At 50.6% G+C, this 22,021-nt stretch overlaps 1 protein-coding gene across 1 annotated transcript in view; it reads left to right on the top strand.

The window, feature by feature from the left end:
- The window catches only part of Tecta (tectorin alpha), a 62,389-nt gene that overhangs the window by 21,656 nt on the left and 18,712 nt on the right, over window positions 1-22,021 (top strand). Inside the window, exons 8-12 of the mRNA XM_090319314.1 lie at window positions 629-1,221; window positions 2,747-3,320; window positions 6,431-7,032; window positions 13,239-13,800; window positions 19,672-19,871. Of these exons, the coding sequence (XP_090175440.1) occupies window positions 629-1,221; window positions 2,747-3,320; window positions 6,431-7,032; window positions 13,239-13,800; window positions 19,672-19,871 (2,531 nt within the window). The remainder of the gene's footprint in view (window positions 1-628; window positions 1,222-2,746; window positions 3,321-6,430; window positions 7,033-13,238; window positions 13,801-19,671; window positions 19,872-22,021) is intronic.

Genomic DNA, 22,021 nt, shown 5'->3' with positions numbered 1-22,021 from the left:
AGTTCCCGTGCAGTCTCCTGGAGAAACCAGCCCGTGATCTTTGCAGACAGCGGGGGTTCTTTCTCACTTTTCATAGCCCCGACAATTCATGCCCACTGTCTGCTTTAGTCACGCTCGTGTATTTTAAATACCTTCCCGCTCACGTGTTCACGCTGTCAAGTTATGTCTCTAAGAGTGACAGTGCGATTCTGCCAGGAAGTGGGGTCTGTTGCCGTCTAAGAATGAGCCATACCCTTTAATATCAGGTCGGCTCATCACATCCACCCACGGAAGATGTAGAAACATCCGAAGGGCTGTAGATTACCAGCTGGAGCTCCAGATCGAGGGGTGATCTAGTCGAGCGAGGACAGCACATTGGACGTTTCTGTGGAGACGATCCGACTCCAGGAAAGTCTCACAATCCACCTGCGTGGCTCTCTAGTCACTAGAAAAGTTGCCAAGCTGAGTCTCTCTTGTGTCCCTCATCCTGGTGAATGGCCATCTGGCTTTCACTCCACTTCCTACATGGCTGGAAGGACCATTCCCTCTTTGGACCCTTGTGCTGGTTGGATACTGCAGGCGAGCCCAGGGGTCAACTCACCTGTGATCCCCCTCTTTTCCTCTATCCACACCCCGCCCCCTCTATCAGTGTCCACCGTGAGATGCCCAAGCTTCAGCCACTACTCCGTGTGTACCAGCAGCTGCCCAGACACCTGCTCCGACCTCACGGCCTCTCAGAACTGTGCCACGCCTTGCACGGAGGGCTGCGAGTGCAACGAGGGCTTCGTCCTCAGCACCAGCCAGTGCGTCCCTCTTCACAAGTGCGGCTGTGACTTCGACGGCCACTACTACACCATGGGAGAGTTCTTCTGGGCCACGGCCAACTGCACGGTGCAGTGCCTGTGCGAGGAGGGCGGCGAGGTCTACTGCTTCAACAAGACCTGCCGCCACGGGGAGGTGTGCGCCGTGGAGGATGGTTACCAGGGCTGCTTCCCCGAGCGCCAGACCGTGTGCCTGCTCAGCCAGAACCAGCTGCTGCGTACCTTCGATGGCGCGGCCTACGCCTTCCCCTCCGAGTTCTCCTACACCCTCCTGAAGACCTGCCCCGAGCGCCCCGACTACCTGGAAATCGACATCCACAAGAAGAAGCCGGACGCAGAGCCCGCTTGGCTCCGGGGGCTTCGGATCCTGGTGGCCGACCAGGAGGTCAAGATAGGAGGAATCGGGGCTTCGGAGATCAAGGTAAGGCTCCTGGCTCCCTGAGGGTCCTTGGCGGAGTCTCACCGAGCGAAGGACGCAGCTTCCAGATGGAGGTTTCCCCTAAGGACCCGCACCCAGTAGGATCGTGTCCCACGCAGGGCTGGAGCGAGTGTGGAGTTCTCCAAACTGGATCGAGTAGCACTCCCCCTCCATGGCAGGAAACGCTGACAGCTCTCTGCCTGCACGTCTGGCACCATTCTAGGTCCTGCGCCATTGGTGACACCCACACGCTTAATCGTATGAGGTACATGGTGCTATCGGCCCCTCCTCACTTTATGCAAGAGAAAACCGACGTGACCTCCCCCAGCAGCACACAGCCATGACATGGGATTCCAGCCCAAGCCGGCTGACTCCACATTCTCTGCTCTTAACGCCTGCCTGGACTACGCTAACCTCCCCACGGGTAGACGAGGACGAGCGTGGGTGTTGTTGGAGGGGGCTGAGTCTTGCTGCCTCCCTGCTGCTGACCTGGTCTGAGGATCTCAACGTGGTGGCTCATAGAGCGTCACACCAGAGAGGTTCTTGGGAATTGTGAAGGTCCATTTCTCAATTTCATAGGAAGATCCCCAAGGGCAAAGCGAGGGAGCCTAATGTCGCATCCCACGACGTCTGGTTTAGAGAGCGAGAGGCAGCCCATGGAGATTTCCCAGTACCACACATCCACCAGTGGAGTGGGCCGTGCTTTCCTTCCACTGACAGATCGGGAGACATTAGCGTAGTGAAGAATTTCAGAGTACAGATAAGGACGTAGGTATAAATCATTAGGTATCTCCTGTATGCCTCAAGGGAAAGGAAAGGAAAGAACTGGAGAGAAAAGAAGGAGCTGGAAAAGCTGGGAAGAAAGTGCAGTTGTTCAAAGAAGCAAATAAAAGCAAAGCAAAACAAAAAACGGATGCTCAAAGGAGACACATGTTGGTGGGTAAAAAGGAGCTACATACAGAGGATAATGTTCGCTTACATTTAAATTCTGTTTGTCTGGGACTAGCTTAATGTCTAGATGATGTGAAAATGAAGAGTGAACATTAGTTTCAAAAGAAAAAAGCAGGGACCAGGGACTGGTAACTCACACCTGAAATCCTAGCTTCTCAGAAGGCTGAGATCTAAGGATCGAGGTTCAAAGCCAGCCCAGGCAGGGAAGTCCATGAGTCTCTTATCTCCAATTACTCACCAGAAAACGGAAAGTGATGCTGTGGTTCAAAATGGCAGAATGCTAACCTTCAGCAAAAAGAGCTCAGGGACGGTGCCCAGGCCCCTATTTCAAGCCCTAGGACCAGTAAGACAAAAAGATAAAGAGAGGGGGAGGAAGGGAAAGAAGGAGGGAGGGAGGGAGGAAGAGAGGAAAGAAGGAAGGGAGGGAGGGAGGAAGGAGTAATGAATCCACAAATAAACAGTTGTTATCTGGCTTCCAGGGTCCAGCAGACTCTGGATTTTTCTCGGAGTCAATGGGGTGAGTGATGCCCACAGTTGGGGTTCTGCCGTTGATGATGGTGCTTTGGTTTGTTTTCAGCTGAACGGCCAGGAAGTGGAGTTACCTTTTTTCCATCCTTTGGGGAAGCTAGAGATTTATCGCAACAGAAACAGTACGACTGTGGAGTCCAAGGGTGTGGTGACAGTCCAGTACTCGGACGCAGGCTTGCTGTACATCCGCCTGTCCACCGAGTACTTCAACTGCACGGGGGGCCTGTGCGGTTTCTTCAATGCCAACGCCAGTGACGAGTTCTGCCTGCCCAACGGCAAGTGCACGGACAACCTGGCTGTGTTCCTGCAGAGCTGGACCACGTTCGAGGAGATCTGCAACGGCGAGTGCGGGGACCTGCTGAAGGCCTGTAACAACGACTCGGAGCTGCTCAAGTTCTACCGCAGCCGCTCCAGGTGCGGTGTCATCAACGACCCCTCCAACAGCTCCTTCCTCGAGTGTCACGGCGTGGTCAACGTCACCGCCTACTACCGCACCTGCCTCTTCCGCCTGTGCCAGAGCGGGGGCAACGAGTCAGAGCTCTGTGACTCCGTGGCCCGCTATGCCAGTGCTTGCAAGAATGCCGACGTGGAGGTGGGGCCCTGGCGGACTTACGACTTCTGCCGTAAGTGGAGCTGCAAGAAGGGGAAGGTAGAGAGTGGGGGTGCATGGCGCACCTCTCTTCTCCCTCAGAACTTCTCTTCCAGTCACCCCCATGGGCCCCGGGTGGTTTTCTCCTGCAGTCCAGCCTGCATGGACTGGTACACTCCGTCTCCCTGGCCTGAGGTCACACTGGCCCTTGGTCAAGGCCTGGGCAAATGGTCTCCTGTGTGTTCTCCTTGCAGGCAGACTGTGGGGACACACTTGCAGGTCGTGGAAATGCCCTGTTCCTCATCAACATCCCCCTTCTTGTTTCAGTGCTCTTTGCCTGTTCTTGCATGTATATTTATTTATCTGTTGCGCTGTGGTTATAAATGGACAAGCTTCCAATTCTCCCCCCGCCCAGTGCTTCATTAGAGCTAAGAGCCTGCCCCCGTTCTTTCCCTTGGACCCTTCCTTCCTCCACTCCTCTCTCCCCCACCAATATGAAGACAGAATCTGCTTTGATGACTCATTGTTCATCTTACACTTGTGTATGACTTTGGGCATTAAAATGGTTCCAAATCGGGCTTGAGGGTATGCCTAGAAGCAGGTTCCTGTGTCCTTTTGTTACACTTCTCTCCCTCTCCCTCTCCCTCTCCCTCTCCCTCTCTCTCTCTCTCTCTCTCTCTCTCTCTCTCTCTCTCTCTCTCTCTCTCTCTCTCTCTCTCTCACACACACACACACACACACAGAGTATACTTTTTAGAACTTCTGATTTCTGAGCTAGGGAAGCCCAAAGAGACATGGATCCAACAGCTGGCACGGGGGAGTGTACAGCAGGAGAGCCTTGTCGTTTCTGTTCCCAGCCACATCCACTGGGATCCGATCATCCTTTCCCAAGCCGACCTCCCTCCCGGCCTCTGCCCTGCCAGATCTCCAGCCTTGCTCTCCTGCTTCACACGCAGCTTTCCACTGTCTCCCTTTCCTGATAGGGAACTGCGGAGTCTGGCCATACCACAGTGTGTGGTTGGCAGGCCATTCTTTTGATGATTGACTCGTGCCGGTAGGCTGAGTTGTTTCCGTGGTGCAGGGGAGCAGGGTGGGGTGACGGGTGGGCTGTGTTTAGCTGATAGGCTGGGTGACTCCACTTTCCTGGGCCAGTGGAGTGGAGGAAGCTCTGGCGAAGGCATTTCTAGAGAGAGAGACCGGGCCCATGCAACCACTTAGAATATGGCCTTCAGAGAGGCAGGACTCACATCTGTGTGTCTGGGTCTGGAAAGGGATTGAGCACACCAGATCACTTGAGTCACGAGGCAGGAGGGGTCCTGCAGAAGTGGGGTTTGGACTAGGTAACTGCTGGGAGCCAGAAGTGCCGTCCTCTCTGAATCTAGAGGAAGATAACCACTGCCTCTCTATTCAGAAAATTTCCACCATCCCTTGTGTTAGCAGAGCCAGGCTGCCCAATTAAGTAATTTCAGAGTCATTCCAGGGGCTGGGAGAAGTTTTATGACACCACGTCTGTATGTTCCAGACTTTCAGACAAATTCAGACAACACAATAAGTCATAAAGCCGGAGCCATTTAAATAACTCATGTTATTTGCTATCACCATAAACCTGCAGTCACTGTTATAACATTCATAATTTAGAGACAAATGTGAAAATCCCTCCATGCAGTCGTATATCATCATTGCCAAACTAGCCTTCTACTCCAAAGCCTATGGTATTGTAGTCAACAGAAATGGAGAGAGTTCTTTAGCCCAGAGGAAAAGAAGATTGGCTTACAGTACACAGTGCAGAACTATTGAGTTGGTCCTCACGGGTGACGCTATTATGGCCGTGCAATTTATTTCTCTGTAGTGTCCTTTATGACCTTGGTTTGTAAGACACCACTAAAGAATGATGGTTTGTATCAGAGCCGAAGAAAGTTCTAAAGGCAAGAGTGCATATTTCTAGAGATGGTGGAAGCTTTTGAAGAGCTTAGACTGCAAAGAGTCCTAGGCAGATTTCTGATGCACTGTGATCTTCTGTCTCTGTTTTTGAGACATTGGGACCCATCCAACTCATAGAGAAACAGGGGTTGCTTGCTCACAACTCCACAGAGAGTGGCCCAACCACAAGCAAGGTGCCCCAACTCACACAGGCTGGCACAGTCTGCACAGGGTGGCATCTGCTATGTTGTGTATTGAGTGTTGTGACTCCGAGGCCGGATCTACTGAGGAAGGCTTCCAGACAGAAGTGCAAATTGCAATGAAACATTGGTGGATGGCTAGGATTTGGCTTTGGAGGAGGCTCTCCAGGCAGGAAAAGAGTGAGAGCAAGATGGTAGAGATGACTATGTGCAGTGTGGTGAGTTGAAAGGAGTCAGAGCCATGGGAGAGGAGAAGCGGGAAACAAAGACGGAGAGAATGCCATTCACTGAGACTCCACCAACACTCTTGGCAACAGTCTTAGTAGGCAGAGATGGCCCACATCTGAAGCTCACAGACATGAAAAAGTGGAGAGAGCGCCATTCCCAGGACAGTGCGGACCCAGCCCACAGCTCATGCAGCACCCTAGCTGTCTCTCCAGAGTCTCCGTCTTGAGCCCTGTGTGGCACCCTCCTTGGTTCTTACTGGTTACACAAGTTGAGCCATCGGCCTGCAAAGCAGACACCCGTCCACGTGGCTGGATAAGGCTTGCCCAGGCCCGCGGGCAGCAGGTACTCAGTCAGGTTTGCAGACCTAGAATCTTATCCCCAGGAAGCCAGGTGTGGTAGAGGAGCCTGCGAGGGAGCGGTTCACCTGGCCTTGGGCCAGCCCAAACCAGGCACGTGACTTCATCTAGATCACCAAGCTGTACAAATACAGACACACATGTGTACCCCCACACACGTGTGCACACGTACCCAAATGAAGCACGTGACTTCAGATCACCGAGCTGCACAAATATGAACACACACACACACACATACACACATACCCATGCATGCCCAAACGAGGCACGTGACTTCAAGATCACTGAGCTGCACAAAGACGAATGCACATGCATACCTACACGTGCATGTGCACACATGTACACACCCATCCGCATGCACACACATGCATGTACACACACAAGCCTCTGTCTGTGTCCCCGTCCCTTTCTCAAGCTCATCTTCTCTTTCCAACCCTCAGCCCTGGAGTGCCCAGAGAACAGCCACTTTGAAGAGTGCCTGACGTGCACAGAGACGTGCGAGACCTTGGCCCTGGGCCCCATCTGCGTGGACAGCTGCTCCGAGGGATGCCAGTGTGACCAGGGCTATGCCCTGCAGGGCAGCCAGTGTGTTACCCGGAGCGAGTGCGGCTGCAGCTTTGAGGGCCACCAGCTTGCCACCAACGAGACCTTCTGGGTGGACCAGGACTGTCAGATCTTCTGCTACTGCAATGGCACGGACAACAGCGTCCACTGCGAGACTCTGCCCTGCGGGGACGACGAGTTCTGCATGGAGGAAGACGGTCTGTACAGCTGCCGCGCCCGCACTGACGCCTCCTGTATCATCTCGGGCTACGGCCACTACCTCACCTTCGACGGCTACCCCTTTGACTTCCAGTCCAGCTGCCCGCTCATCCTGTGCACCACGGGAAACGGACCGAACTCGGACACCTTCCCCAAGTTCACAGTGATGGCCAAGAACGAGGACCGGGACCCGTCGCTGGCCTTGTGGGTCAAGCAGGTGGATGTGTCTGTGTTTGGCTACAGCATTGTGATCCACCGCGCCTACAAACACACAGTGCTGGTGAGTAGAACATGGCTACCTGGGAAAGGACTCCAGGCGGATGAGCGTCAGGGGCCTGCAGCCAGGCTGCTGCTGAAGAGGGTTATCTACAATACACATCCACACGTATAAAATATATTCATGCACATTAGAATTGGTATATAATTACCTAGTCTATGACATGATATGTGATTACCATAGTGTATTACTACAATAAGTAATATGCAATATAATAAGTAATATGCAATATAATAAGTAATATGTGTAACTAGCAAAGTCCTAAGCATCTCTCAATTCAAATGACAACAAAGGCTATCTACAATATACATATGCATGTATAATCTACATGTATGTGTATTAGAATTGTTACATAATTACATATCATATATTATATGACATATGATATGTAATTAGCAAAGTCCTAGGCATCTCCCAATCCAAATGACAACTAAGATTAGCCAACACAGAGAAAAATTATTTGTCTATATTAGCATTATAATAGCTATATTATATATCCATATAGCATATGCGTTTCCATATACTATATATTGCATATTTCCATATATATATAATTACTAATCTCCTAGGCATCTCTCAATCAAACTGACAAACAAGATTAGTCAACACAGAGAAAAATGATTTGCCTAAGTCACAGGAACCAGATTAGGAGTGGAAATAGCACTAAACATACACCATTTGCCTTGCTTGTAGCAGGTTGCTTTGGAGAAAGCGCAGACCCGCATTCGAATCCTAGTTCGGGAACCACGGTGTGAGGGACTTCCGGCAGTCCCTCGGGCCTCCTGCCCCACATCCACCGGCAAGTGGCCACAACCCCAGGACAGGCTCGGCCTCTCAGTGGTGCTCTTGTCCTCATCCCCCTCTTCCCTCTCCTGAGATCAGACTGGTATTTGTGGGTTCCAGTGTCCCCCACCTTCTTTAGCCTCCCCATCAGCTCCCATCTCACCCAGGAAGTCCTAGAGCCACGTCAGTGCCTGCATTCTGCAGGGACTTCTTCTCCTAACAACCTCTTTCCTCCCTGGGTTTCAGCTCCTGTTATCACACCTTTTCCACCCTTTCACAGCAGAGCACCCCTTGACCATAAAGACATGAGCAGGAGTGCTGAGGAATTCTGTGGACGCCTTCTGTGGCTGAATGACAGCAGGGCTTGCCATGGGAAAGGCTCAGACCTCTGCTGCCATGTCTGAACATGTAAAGTGCAACAAGCCAGCCCACAGCCTCTGTGGGGATGTTTCAGGGCTGCAATGTGGGGTGTCAGCCTTCTTGACAAGATGCCCCTAGGTCTGGGTCAGGTAATTCATCATCTCTGGGGTGCTCCTTTGCATCTTGAAATTCTGAGCTATACCGAACTAGACTAACTCCAGCCTTCAGCGCTGCCAGGAACCCTTGCTGGCTCCCTTTGTTCTTTGGGATTTGCTCCAGAGCTCCTCTGCGACAAGGAGAGAGACTCCCCACTTCCCCTTTAGTGGAGCTCACTCCCCACGGCGTCCCAGGCAGTCGTCTCACTACCCTTTCCTCTTCCCATTCGTGCAGTGGTTTATTACCATATCCCTCACGGTTTTAATGCATTTTCTTTTCACATGGAACTCTCTCCGTTCTAACCGTGACTTAAGGGAAGGAACCCCCACCTAATTCACCTTTGTGTTGGATGGAAGTAAAGGGCTCTCCACAGAGTGACACTCGAAAAACACTTATCGCCTGAGTGGGTGAGGTGAAATCATCATCTCTTTCTGCCACGGCCCTGTGAGCTTGCTTCTGCTTGGCAGTCTGAGAGAGTGAACGGGCCAACAGGCTACTTAGAAACAGTCCCGTTTTTAGCCGCTTAGATTTCTAGCCGATGCCTCGGTAATCAAAGCTGCCCATTATAACATGGTCCCTCCGCTCCATTTTCATCATAGGTTAGGACAAGCACATCTATCACCGTGTGTCCATGTGGCTTGCATCATATTCGTCCCTTCCTCCTCCAAGTCACATCTGAGGTATTTCCACCCTTTTGTGTATGGATTTTTTTTCCTACAGTTACTTACACCTTTGACATTTACCTCCCGTCTACCCTTCTGTCTTTCAGAGACTTCTTTTCCTAGGCTCTCCTGTCTACTTTACTGTCGGCAGTATTTCTGCCTGGTGTCACATGTCCTTAGCACTCAGGGGTATAAAGACGGGAAGTCTCCCGTGGCCTTCGCCGTGGCTTGCACGTGTAGATCACTGGAACCTCGTGAGCACACGCAGTTTTCCACGTGGTCTCTTTCCTCTCCTTCACAGGAGCTTCTTCCTGGCCACCCTGGTTCACCTTCCGTCCACTTCAGGGCTCAGCCCCTCGTGGTCGGCTCACCTTCCAGGCCTGGTCCCTGGCCCAGGATCGTGAGGCGTATTCCTTGTGAACAGCAAGAGCTATGAAAATCCGTCAGCAGCTCCTTCCTCACACAGGCGTATGGAGAGACAACATGCATGAGTTTCATAAGCCTGCTATCACAAAATGCCGCAGACGGGGTGGCTAAAAACAGCAGAAACGCACTCTCTTGCAGTTGTGGAAGCTGCAAGTTCAGCGTTGTGTGGCAGGGTTGTGTTCCTTCTGACGTCTGAGGAAGCATCTGTCCTGCACTCCTAGTTTTGGGTGGCAGTAGGCTGTCTTTACCCTTCTTTCAGGGATCCCAGGTGATTACCTGTGACCTGATTACCTCGATGCAGACGCTCTCTGCAACTCAAGGTCATGTTCTCTAGTAACAGGGCTTGTGATCTCAACATGTCTTTTCAGGAGGTGATGTCACACCCACAAATAGGGGGCAGCCGGGGAAATGAGCTTCAAGGAGGGCAAGCTGGGCTTTGTCAGGGTCCTTTGTTCTCAGTCACCCCGAAGTCCTCAGAGCCCAGACTGAGAATGGCACAGACAGCTTTTTAGCTCCTCCCCACACAGCCAAAGAAAGTCAAGTTCAGGGTGTGCTGTATCCCCCCCTTTGGGGGCCCAAGGGATAGATCCAGTCATTAGCTTGAGTTATTAATATGCTTTACAGGATCTGCTTAGTCAATGATGTGCATTTGTTTTCTCCTGATGTGGTTATTAGTCATCTCGCCCTGAGTTCGAAGAATAATGGTCTTCATCCAGCAGGAGACACAGCGCAGACAGAACACAGCCCAGAGCCCCAGCTCATGGCTGCTTCTCTCAGAAATGGAGGGTAACACAGAAGCGACTCCTTGGGACACAGGCTCTTTCTCGCCACTAGGCAGCATCTTGGGCATGCAAAATTCCACTCACCAAAGGAAGTGAGAAATAACCACACGAGCTGTCAAGACAGGGTCAAGAGAGGAAGTGGCAGGAAGGGGGCCATGCAGGGCCCCTCGCAGTACCCAAGCACAGCCACAGCTGGGTGGCACAGCCTCTCCCTACGCTGCCCTCCTGGTCCAGGCCGGGAGGGAGGCTGGGGGAAGGCGTCTGCACAGCCAGTGTCCTTCTCCACTTGTCATCTGGCTGGTGATCTTGAAAGAGAGCATCACTGTGGCTCAGGCTAGCTCTTCAAGCTTGCTTTGCTCCTAATCTGTGCCAAGAAATGAACATTTCTCATCAAATGATATCAAACATGGAAATGAAAAAAAATGTCAAAAGGGTCAACCATGCCTTCTGTCTGAAAAAAAAAGTTACTTATGGAAGATGGTGAGAAAAATAGCAGGAGTTGCTTTGAGTCCCTAAGGGTTTCAAGGAAGGCGACAGTGATTTGTGGACAAGGGGGACATCCAGGCAGACCTGGGGTGGGTGCAGCAGAGTGGGGAGGTGAGCACTGAAGAAGAGCCTAGGGTAAGCACTCTACTGAGGTGCCAGCCTTCCATACCTGCTGCGCCTGTATCTGTAGATCCACTCAACCCTATCTATCTCTGTAGTGGATAGGAACAGACTTTTGTCAGTCCTGTGTAAGACACAGCACAACTATTTCCATAACATTTGCATTGTATTAGGTGTTATAAATAATCTAGAGATGATTTAAAGTCTTCAGGAGATTGTGTGAGAGTTATGTGCAAGCACTGCATAAAAATGCCATTTTACAGAAGGAACTTGGCATCTTTGGAGCTGGGTGTCATGGAAGTCCTGGAACCAGTCTCCCAAGGACATAGAAGGGTGGCTGTAGTTGTGAGTCTCACACATTCCTCCCCTGGCCTCCTGGCCACCTCCTCCTTCATCCCTAGGAGGTCCCTCCCCCCCCATCTCTCTCTCTCTCTCTCTCTCTCTCTCTCTCTCTCTCTCTCTCTCTCTCTCTCTCTCTCTCTCTCTCTCTCTCTCTCACACACACACACACACACACACACACACACCTCTCCCTGGGCTCTTTCTCTTTCTCCATCCCTCAGTCCTGGGACAGATTCAGGGCTGGGGGTGGGGGTAAAGTTAGAGTTTGTGAGGAATCAGAGATGAGAGCTTTAAGTCTGCCACCTTCTTGTTGTCATGGATTGGATTGGGGACCTTAGTATTTGAAATGGTGCTTTTTGAAAGCGTGAGAGGAGAACCAGGGGGAGAGAGCTTAGCAGGGAGTAGTCTGATCCAGGGGTCAGCGTAACCTGGCCGATAAGAAGCTCTGACAGCAGACTCAATCCCCGATGTTGACCAGGGATTGATGGAGGGCTGCCCTGGGGATAGAAGAGGTGGAGTGGAGATTCCAAACCTTGTGGGAAAAAATGATTCACACTGGGCCAAGGCCATCATTTGCCCAGAAGTTAGGGAGTGGGAATAGGAGGCTTGGGTGAGAGACAGGACACCCCTCACACCCCCTCACAGGAAGCGAAGAGCTGGGATCATGTGAGGGAATTACAGTCTGTGGCACCCCACTGGTGTGGAAGAAGCGAGTGGACTGACTCGGAGACCCAGGGCCAGAGCAGAGGGATACGCTGGACATGCCAGCCTTGTCCTTAAGCCCTGGGGAGGGGTTACACATTTGGATCAACCGCTTGATCAGATGCCTACGCATCCTTCAAGCTTGGTATCCGTGAGATGCTGTTGAGGCATTGTAAATGTTGCCTTGGCAGGAGTGGGTAAATGAAGGGGAGAGACAGCCGTAACATCAAGGAGGCAAATTAGGAGAGAAACTGGTCATTAAGGTGAAGAATAATGAGGGTCAAGACCAAGGCAAAGCTGCAGGTTTGGTAGCGTGTCTCTAGAGAAGGGATTCGGCAGGTAGGAGAGCACTTTTTCAATCGTCTTGTCATCACTCCTTCCAGGGGAGTCATCTCGGGTGTTGGTCCTGCCTGCCTCAAGGAACTGGCAGCCTCTGTCTTCCCTCAGGGTCAAACCCAGCCACAGGCTGGCGGGTGTGGATTAGAATAGTTCAAGGGTAGAACTGTTCTGGAATTAGGTGTGAAGGGATTTCTTTGTCTGAATTTAGAAATGTATGGGTGAAATCTGTGCAGGGTGTGATGCGTTGGGCTGCACACCTGTTGAGGAAAAGGGGGGCTGGACAGGAAGATGGGTCATCTGTCTTGTGATCTTGTAGCAGCTGGGGGCCATATCCAACCAACCACAATGCACAGCCAGGGCCGGTGTACAGCTAACCACGATGCAGAGCAGGGGACGCTGAACGTGTCCCCGGCAGCATCCGCGTACTTGATCTTCACCCACAGTGTAGGAGGAAACCAAAAGTTTAAAGTATAAAATAGTAAATCATAACCCCTGCCTGCCCAGCTCAGGAGTGATTTGTTCTGAGCTCGGTCAGAACAAGACTGGCACCCTGGGGCAGAGTCTGAAGGATGAGTGGAAAGGAGTGTGCCAGGCAGAGAGACTTACAAAGTGAAGTCACCCTCCAAGAGGGAAGAAAAAAAAATCCCAAAGAATTGAATACATTGGGGCTTACCTAAAATAAATCTGTAGAAGAGCTGGAAATAGAAATACAAGACTTCTAGGTTTGGGTATTTTATTCTAAACTTTAATTGAATTCTTATTACCCTCTCATTACCTTGGAGAAAACAATTTGAGCTCCTATGGGGATAACGAATGCTACGTAAACAGAAGGCACAGAAATAAATAGGTATATTAGTTTACAAAGGATAGTCATTTAAGTCTGTTCAAATCCTAATAATAATAGTTGGCTGCCATAAACAACACTCGATGTAAAGCCCGCGTTCAACCTGGCCAGGCTCCTGTGGAATTGTCTTCCTTGAGACTACCGAGGGGATTGCTGAGACATCTCTGGGGCAGCTGTGTTGCTCCATTGTGCACCCTTCTCTTACAGGTCAATGATGAGCGGCTGTATCTGCCCCTGAGGTTGGGTCAAGGGAAGATAAACATTTTTGCCTTCGGCTTCCACGTGGTGGTGGAGACTGACTTTGGCCTGAAAGTTGTGTATGATTGGAAGACGTTCCTGTCCATCACCCTGCCCCGGAGCTTGCAGAACAGCACACAGGGCCTGTGTGGGCGCTACAATGGCAACCCTGACGATGACCTGGAGATGCCCCTGGGTCTGCCCGCACAGAGCAGCCACGAGTTCGGGCAGAGCTGGGCAAAGAGGGACCCATTCTGCCAGGTGGGCTGTGGAGACCGCTGCCCGTCCTGTGCCAAGGTGGAAGGTTTTTCCAAGGTGCAGCAGCTGTGCAGTCTGATTCCCAGCCAGAGCGCCGGCTTTTCCAAGTGCCACAGCAAGGTCAGCCCCACGTTCTTCTACAAGAACTGCCTGTTCGATGCGTGCATCGACGGGGGCGCTGTCCAGACGGCCTGCAGCTGGCTCCAGAACTATGCCAGCACCTGCCAGACTCAGGGCATTGCAGTCACCGGCTGGAGGAATTACACGTCGTGCTGTGAGTCCCTCCGCGCCTCTCTCTTTCTTCTGGATGGGGTGGGGGGGCTGTGTTTGCAACTCAACTCCACAGGAGTCAGAGTGAACCGAGAGTGTGATTTAGGGACGTACGTGTGGGAATTGAGTTTGTAATGTGAAACACGGATCCTGGCCTCCCCAGACCTCCCTTTCCTTATCTGCAAAATGGCTAGAATACCACTCATTCACTGGGTTACATTGGAAGAGGAGATGAGTTGGTCAGCACGCCAGAGCATGTTAGCCGCAGACTCACAGGGGGAGAAGTACGTGGTTCATTGGTTCATTCGTTCTGGAACCTCTCAGGTCCCTCAGCATACTGGTAATGTGCCCATTTCTTTCTAAGTGGATTCATCCATGCCATGTGTCAGCCTTCTGAAGCCTAGAGCATTTTGAGCACTAGAAAAGTGGCTGGAGCTCCTGGATCCTGGCCCTGATGTTGTCTTTAAGGGTCTGTGTGACCTTGCGCCAGTCTCCCTTGTCCTTCCTGGCGCTCAGTTTCCCCCCGTGAGAAGCAGTCACTTTGCAGCCTGCACCATTGAGACTGCGCGAGCATCAGGAGGCCCAAATCAGGCCATTTGGAATCTCAGCACATGCAATGCCTGCTAAATGGTGTTGTGTGACTGGCTTGGTCTGCACCAACCCTCCTGCTGAACGCTTTATCAACATTAGCTCATTATTTCTTCTCAACGACCCAATTAGGCAAAGGGAAACGGAGTCTCTGGGGAGTTTACTAACTTGACTGAGGAGAGACAGTGTGGGCAGCTATGTCTGCCACCTGACTTGGCAATTCCAGAGCCTCTACACCACGTGATGGGCTGGGGTATGTGCTGGCCCATCAGAAAAGGGAGAGGCTGGGAAGAGAAGCCGCCGATGGAATGTGGCTAGCCCACTGGGGTCTGCTTTTCCATCTTAGTCTCATTAAATATAGTGAGTTTCTTTTAAGAGGTCTGACTCCACAGACAGGCTACAAATTGATGCTGAATGCCTAGAGCTGTAAACAAGTGATACAAAAGGGAACGAATTCCCATTTTCTTTCTTTCTTCTTTTTTTTTTTGCCAGTTCTGGGGCTTAAATCCAGGGCAAGTGTACTGTCCTTGGGCTTTCTCAAGGCCAGCGCTCTGCCACTTGAGCCACAGCACCACTTCTGGCTTTTTCTGTGTATTTGGTACTGAAGAATCGACCCCAGGGCTATATGCATGCTAGGCAAACACTCTACCACACTCGTGGCCCCCAAACGCCCATTTTCATTTTGGAAAAAGGGAGATGCAGTGTTGTGGCTTAATGTGCACACAATGGCTTTCTAGCCATGCAGTCATTGGGCATGGAAACTGGGTGCTGAGCATCAGGAGGGAAGTGAGTAAAGAGATGGTTGGTCCCTGAGTGAAGGAGGCTTGGTCCCTGAGTGAAGGAGGGGAGGACTTCGTGCCAGTATGGGGTGATTGTCCCCAGTATGTTCAATAAAACTAATAGCCCTAGGAAAAGCAAGGTCTACATCCAGATAAAACTTTGGAGCAACTCGGGATTCATCAAAGTCAGCACACCGGACTCTACCAGCATTGCTTCCTCCCAATCAGAAAACCTGCCTCTGGGACCTGAGGCCCATATGGATGGGGCAGGCTCCAGAAACAAGTTTGGAAGAGAGACTCAGCCTGCTTCTCTTGAGACAGCTGCCTGTGCTTGCCATGCAGGGTGGTAGCATGCTCTTTCTCTCTGTCTCCATCTCTCCCCGCCCACCTGCTCCCTCCCCCCACCTCGGGTGGCTGGCATGATGGAGGTGGAGTATGCCATCATGTCTAACCACACACTTCAGAGGAAATTCACAAAAGGAACAAATGCCAGGAATTCTCATTTCAACCCATGAGCCTCCGTGTATGCCACTCATGCTAAGGAAAAAGGACCCAGCGAGCAAACCTCAGCCCCTTCCCTCCCAGAAAGAAGCTCGCCTCTCCCCGGAAAGGGATAGAGATGATGGAGACGACTCTTCTTGTCCAGCCGAGGCCCCCTCTATGAGTCCCCTCCCTGATCCTCCTCAAACCCTGGTTGCTCATTCAGTACCTGCCTGCGTGTAAGCTCGGACTGCCGCACCGGCAGGGACTCAGCTCTGGGTTTACTCTGCCTCCCTCTCAGCCTTGGGCTGCATCCCTGCCACAGTCCCACTGCCCCCAACAAACTGGTGCTGACCACCAGCAGGAAACAGGAACTGGTTCCCCATCACAGCCAACTGTAGATTTCCTCCTGATTTATCATTAAAACGTATAGGGAGGGCCTGAGGTTCAAAAGAGAGAGAGCCGACAGGAGAGAACAAGTCTGTAGTTTGAACAGTGTAGGTGGGGGCGAGGAAGGGCCAGGCACAGTTGGAGATTACTTCATTTTTCACTTTGAATCCCAGAAGCAGAAAAGGCCGAGAGATGGAGGCCTACTCCATCCCTGGACAGCAAGGCTGGCTGAGCAGGGTCCTTGTCGCTGTGTTTTGGAGTGCCTGAGCTCTGAGAAGGGGAGATAGGCTTGGCTCTCGCTGCTCTGTTAAAACCAATCTAATCCAATGTTCCCATGCTAAGGTAGGAGAACGGTAACCTGAGATTGCTTGTTCCATTCGTGCTTTACAGGTCACAGTGGAATGCCAGTGTTTCTCAATGATATGGGCTGTTCTTATCAATAGAATAATGTATTCCTCCATTACTTTATTTGCAAATGCGCTGGCAAACCTCTCCATCCAAGTTGAACAAACAGGCTTGGAGAGGGTGGTGGTGGTACATGGTCTCATTTACTGACCCCACCTTAAAATCCATCCAGCTGAATCAGAGCGTCTTCCAGTCCCATAGCAAGGAACTTAGTAGAAGTCTGAAGTCTTGCTGTGCCCTGGCCCTGGTCTGGGGACCATGTGCGGGCTCCCTCAGTGACTCCATGCTGGACTCCATGCTGAGCCCGCAGGGGAGGGATTTCCATTTTCAGGAAGGGGACACTAGGAAATTAATTCCCCAGCAAGGCAGAATGGGTGCCAGCCCCAGGGCAGTGCCACCCCCCACACCTCCTCACCCAGAACTCCACACCGGCTGTGCGCCTTACTTCAGTGTCTCTGTGACAGTAGAAACTTAAGGGAGGATTTATTTTAGCTCAGGCGTTCTGTGGTGGGTCGCTCCATGTTCATGAGTCATGGAAGAATCTGGAAGGTAAGGCAGGAAGAATCTGGGCTTCACCGAAGGGGTGGTGCCCAGGGGACATACTAGAAAGAACAATGAACATTGTCCCAGATAGCAGAGGATATAGTAGCATTCCAGTCACTGCGGATACACGTACGTCAGATGCAACGAATTAACAATATGAAAGGAAACGTAGCTAATACTAGCAGACGATCGAATAAGTAGATCATCAGCTGAAATAGCCTGAACACTGAAGAGAGATGGTAACCCTGGCATTACAAATCATGAAAGAAGGGTTCACACACACACACACACACACACACACACACACATACACACACATATACATACATATACACATATATATACATAAATACATATACATACATATACACACACACATATATATATGAACAAAAAGCAGTTAACTCTCCCCTTTATTCCTCGCTGCACATTAAGTCCAGATACAACAAACAGAAAGCATTTTAAATAATGAATTAGACTGGGCACTGGTGGCTCACTCCTGTAATCTAAGCTACTCAGGAGGCTGAGATTTGAGAATTGCAGTTGGAAGCCAGCCTAGGCAGGAAAGTCCCCATGAGATTCTTGCCTCCAATAAACTACTCAAAAACTGTGGCTAAAAATGGTAGAGCACTAGCCTTGAACAAAAGAGCCCAGGGACCGAGCCCAGGGACCGCACCCAGGCCCTGAGTTCAAGCTCCACGTCTGACCCCCCCCCCAAAAAATCAAATTATAAAAGCACTAAAGGGACCCAGATATGACAGTGCGTGCCTGTAACCATGGTACTCAGAGCCAAGGTACGCTGATTAGTTTGAGGGAATCCTGAACTACCTCGTGAGACCTTGTCTCGGAGCAAAACCCTAGGAAAAAGTGAGGGAGTTTTGTTGCTGGTATCTTTCAACTATCTAGTGGTGAAACAGAGAGCTGGGGAGGCTCTTGTAAGCAAACATCAAAGCTGGGGAGGAAAACCTGACTGCATTAAAACTGCCTTATCCTTATGTGGCCAAACAACCAAAAACAAAACAAGCAGAAAATTATTTAGAAGAGAAGCAAAGTCAGAGAGACATGATACATGTTTGATCACACCTGTGACACAAATAAGTCCATTTTTAATTTACAAAGAATGCTTACAATTTAATAAGAAGAAACCTTAACACCACCCCATTCTCATGCAAAAAGGCAGTGTATAGATGGAGAGCCACAAGTAGTTTACAAATGGAAGAGTCATCCTCCTTCCAAAGAAACAGCAACTCGATGTAGAGAAAGTAGGTAGGGCAATTCTTACCATTCAACTTTCCAAGAATTGGAAACTTGGTGGTAAACAGTCAACAAGGATCTGAGAGTTCCTCACCCCTTTAGGAAGAGGTGATTGGAGCAGACTCTTTGCTTTGGAGGACTTAGGAATTTTACTTCTAGCGGGGAGTTTAGCCTAGTGGTAGAGTGCTTGCCTAGCATACACAAAGACCCGTGTTCGATTCCTTGGTACTACATACATTGAAAAAAGCCAGAAGTGGTGCTGAGGCTCAAGTGGTAGAGCTCTAGCTTTGAGAAAGTCCAGGGACAGTGCTCAGGCCCTGAGCTCAAGCCTAGACTGGCAAAAAAAGAAATTTTACTTCTAGGATGGTATTATGCAGACTCAAATATATATATATAGAGAGAGATATATTATGCACACATATATGTATGCATATGCTGTTATGTACATACACATATATATATATGGTGAAACTATATGTCCAGAAATATTCATGACCACATCATTGTGAATGTAAAATGCACCACACAGCAGTGCAAAAACTATAATTCAGGAGTAAATGGAAGAAACATCATCATGACGAAGCAACAAGCCCACGAGTTGGTAGTTTGTGTTTCCAGTTATATAAAAACAAAGTAGGTATAAGATGTACACAGCCATCCATTTATATATGCATAGAAATTTCTGGAAGAATTGATTGTAATTTGTTTTCAGAGGTTTGCTTTTTGTAATTATATGATTTGCATTTTTCTACCTCATGTGAGAATTGTATTTGCACTAAGGGTGTTTTTGAGAAATACCACACACACACACACACACACACACACACGCACGCACGCACACGCACACGCGCACACACGCGCACACGCACGCACACGCACACGCGCACACACACACACACACACACACACACATGCGCGCATTCACAGCATGCCTCTCTCTCCTTAGATCCCAGGACTCTGGGGCTTACTGCTGATAAATGGCTGCCTGAGCTGGCCCTGGGGTAGACGTGGGAGCTGTGGGTGAGATTCCACACGGGGCGTGAAGAACGGGGAGTGTGGCTAGGCTGAGAGGAGGAGGAAGGAAGAGCAATCTGCAGGAGTGTGGATGTCGAGGCAGGAATGGTGGGCCGTCCTTTCTAAGTGGAGGTCTGTTTTGGCAGGGATGTTTAAGGTGGCAAAGAAATGGAGATCTAGCAAACCAAGACAGAGGAGAGGCCAGAGTTGAGGGGCACAGCAGCCTCCATCTTCTGACTCTACTGAGTCAGACAGAGGCTTCCCAGAGCAGAGAGGGTGAGGGTGATAATGAGGAACCTGGCCGGCCTGGCACCTCCTCCCTCGCCCACCCCCTCCGTCTCCCTGGGCAACGGCTATAAAAACCCTTTCAGCGCGGGCGCCGACCGAGTCTGTGCCTGTCCTGACTGGCCTTTCTGTTGCAGCGGTCACCTGCCCACCCAACAGCCACTACGAGAGCTGCGTGAGCCTCTGCCAGCCCCGCTGTGCCGCCATCCGCCTCAAGAGTGACTGCAACCACTACTGCGTGGAGGGCTGCCAGTGCGACGCGGGCTATGTCCTCAACGGCAAGAGCTGCATCCTGCCCCACAACTGCGGCTGCTACGCCGACGGCAAATACTACGAGGTGTGCCACCGAGCAGGGCTAGGAGGGTGGTCAAGGCTGGACACTGGTACATGGCTGGTGGCATTCCTAGCTATTCGGGAGGCTGAGAGCTGAGGGTGGCAGTTCAAAGCCAGCCTGGATAGGAAAGTCCCCGAGACTTCCTTCCAAGCAAGTGGCGAAAAGCCGCAAGTGGAGCTATGGTGAATGTGGTAGAGCACCAGTCTCTTTAAAGGCTTGGCCTCTCCCTCCTCCCTCCTCAGCACTAGGGCATCTCTGCCTTCTTGTGCCTTTCTCTGGAGGAGCCCAGACCCTGTGACTTTCCTCTCCCATAAATCTGAGTTTGGAAGTGTCTGATGCGGCTGTGCAGTGGAAATCCATGGTTGTGAATCTGACATTTGTAGCTGTCCTAGCTAAGGACACTTTTAACTGAACAATGGAGCTTGAGGATGGAGGAGTGGCCTTCCCTAGATGTCCCTCTTCCCCTGCCTCCCCATTCCAGACCCCCACCCCCACATCCCCCTCAACCCTCCCCCCCACCCCTGCCACAAGCCCTTGGTCATTCCAAAGCAGTCCCCAGAGTGGTGTGTCTGGGCTGCCCATTGTTGGCTGACGCCCCACCCTACTCTGCTCTCTTTTTGTGGGGCTTTAAACAGAGAGCAGATGCACATTTCCTGATTAAAAAAATATATTAGCTTACTAAATCATTTCATCTTTTAGACTTTGAAATCTTTTAGGGGGAGGCAGGCGGTGCCTTGCTTGGAGATAGAATCAAGGCCTTCTAGACCAGTTGAGGTGTAGGCCTGTTGCTCCTCTCCGGGGCAGCAACACGGGAACGGGGAGGGACACACAGGGCCAGCCTGTAGTCCCCTGGAGCCGAGCGAGATGGTAAGTGTCGAAGACCCAGCCCTCCCCCAATCACTGGGGAAGAAAAAACCACGCTGAGTCAGAAGCAGTGTTAACCATGAAAGCGCATCAGATCTCTCTGCTGATCTCTGCTCATCTCTTGTTCTCTGATGCTCTCAGATGCTCTCCTCCTTTATTGCGTCAGACAATTAGTTATATACTGTTAGGGTAGGAGAAGGTGGGCACTGGGAAGCTAGCCAATAGGAAGAGGGCCTCTGTGCTACCACTAAGGGTCTGGGTGGGGCTTTCAGGTACTGGGCAGGACAGGTGCAGGAAAGCGTGTGAGACTTGAGCTGCTGCGAGACCCGCGAAACTGCGGGGGGTTCAATCGAGTCACGTACACAGAGATGCCTTAAGAGAGGTATGCAAAAGACCGAATGCCTAGACAAAGCCCTTTAATTGCAGCGGAGCCAGAATCAGGCCTCAGAGATGGAGGTCAGGCCCCAACATAGGCCCAATTCCATAGGTTTTTTTTTTTTTTTTAATGTCAGTACTGAGCCTTGAACTCAGAGCCTTAGCTTTTTCACTCAAGGCTGGTGTTCTACCACTTAAGCCACAGCTTGGTTTTTTTGTTGGTTGATTGTAGATAAGAGTCTCATGGACTTTCTTGCCTGGCTGACTTTGAATTGTGATTCTCAGCCCTTAGCCTCCTGAGTAGGTAGGGTTACAGCTGTACCCCGCCAGCACCTGGCCATTGTCTTTGGTAATATGCTATAATCCTAGGTCAGAAAAGGTCTTGTTATCTAGGGAAGGTCTTCAGTCTGTGGGTGCATCTCAGACTCATATGTGGGTATATAAACAGGGAACCCCAAATACTGTGCAACCACCTAGCAGGTGATATTGTGGAAGGAGGACAAAACCTGTTTCCTGTTTAAGGAACTTGCAACGTCTTATTCAGGAAAGAACAAGGGAACAGTTACAAAATTGCATATCAAAAAGTGAAAAAAGAACACACAGCAAATGGATTTTAAGCGAAAGAAAATGGTAGCATTTACAGTAATCAATTGATGTGCCTAAGTTTGGAATCAACTAGACAAGGAAAATATAAAATGTAACGATGCATTGAGTCATTCAAGAGCCGTTAACTTGCCTTTACTTTGGGAATACGTAAAAGAATGGGTGTGTGAGTATCACCTTCAGTTTCATTTGCCCTGGGAAATGCACTTTATGGTTAGGCCAGAAAGACAGGGAGAAAATAGAATAGAGCTAGTGAATGCGGACTTTTCAGGAGAGGTGAAACTTAAGTTTGGTTTTGGAAATATCACTAA

Source organism: Megascapheus bottae, chromosome 27, assembly GCF_031878675.1.
Source record: "Megascapheus bottae isolate mThoBot1 chromosome 27, mThoBot2.hap1, whole genome shotgun sequence".
In the NCBI taxonomy this organism is placed as follows: domain Eukaryota; kingdom Metazoa; phylum Chordata; class Mammalia; order Rodentia; family Geomyidae; genus Megascapheus; species Megascapheus bottae.
Note: the sequence above shows the minus strand (reverse complement) of the source record. Positions and strands in the feature narration are given on the sequence as shown.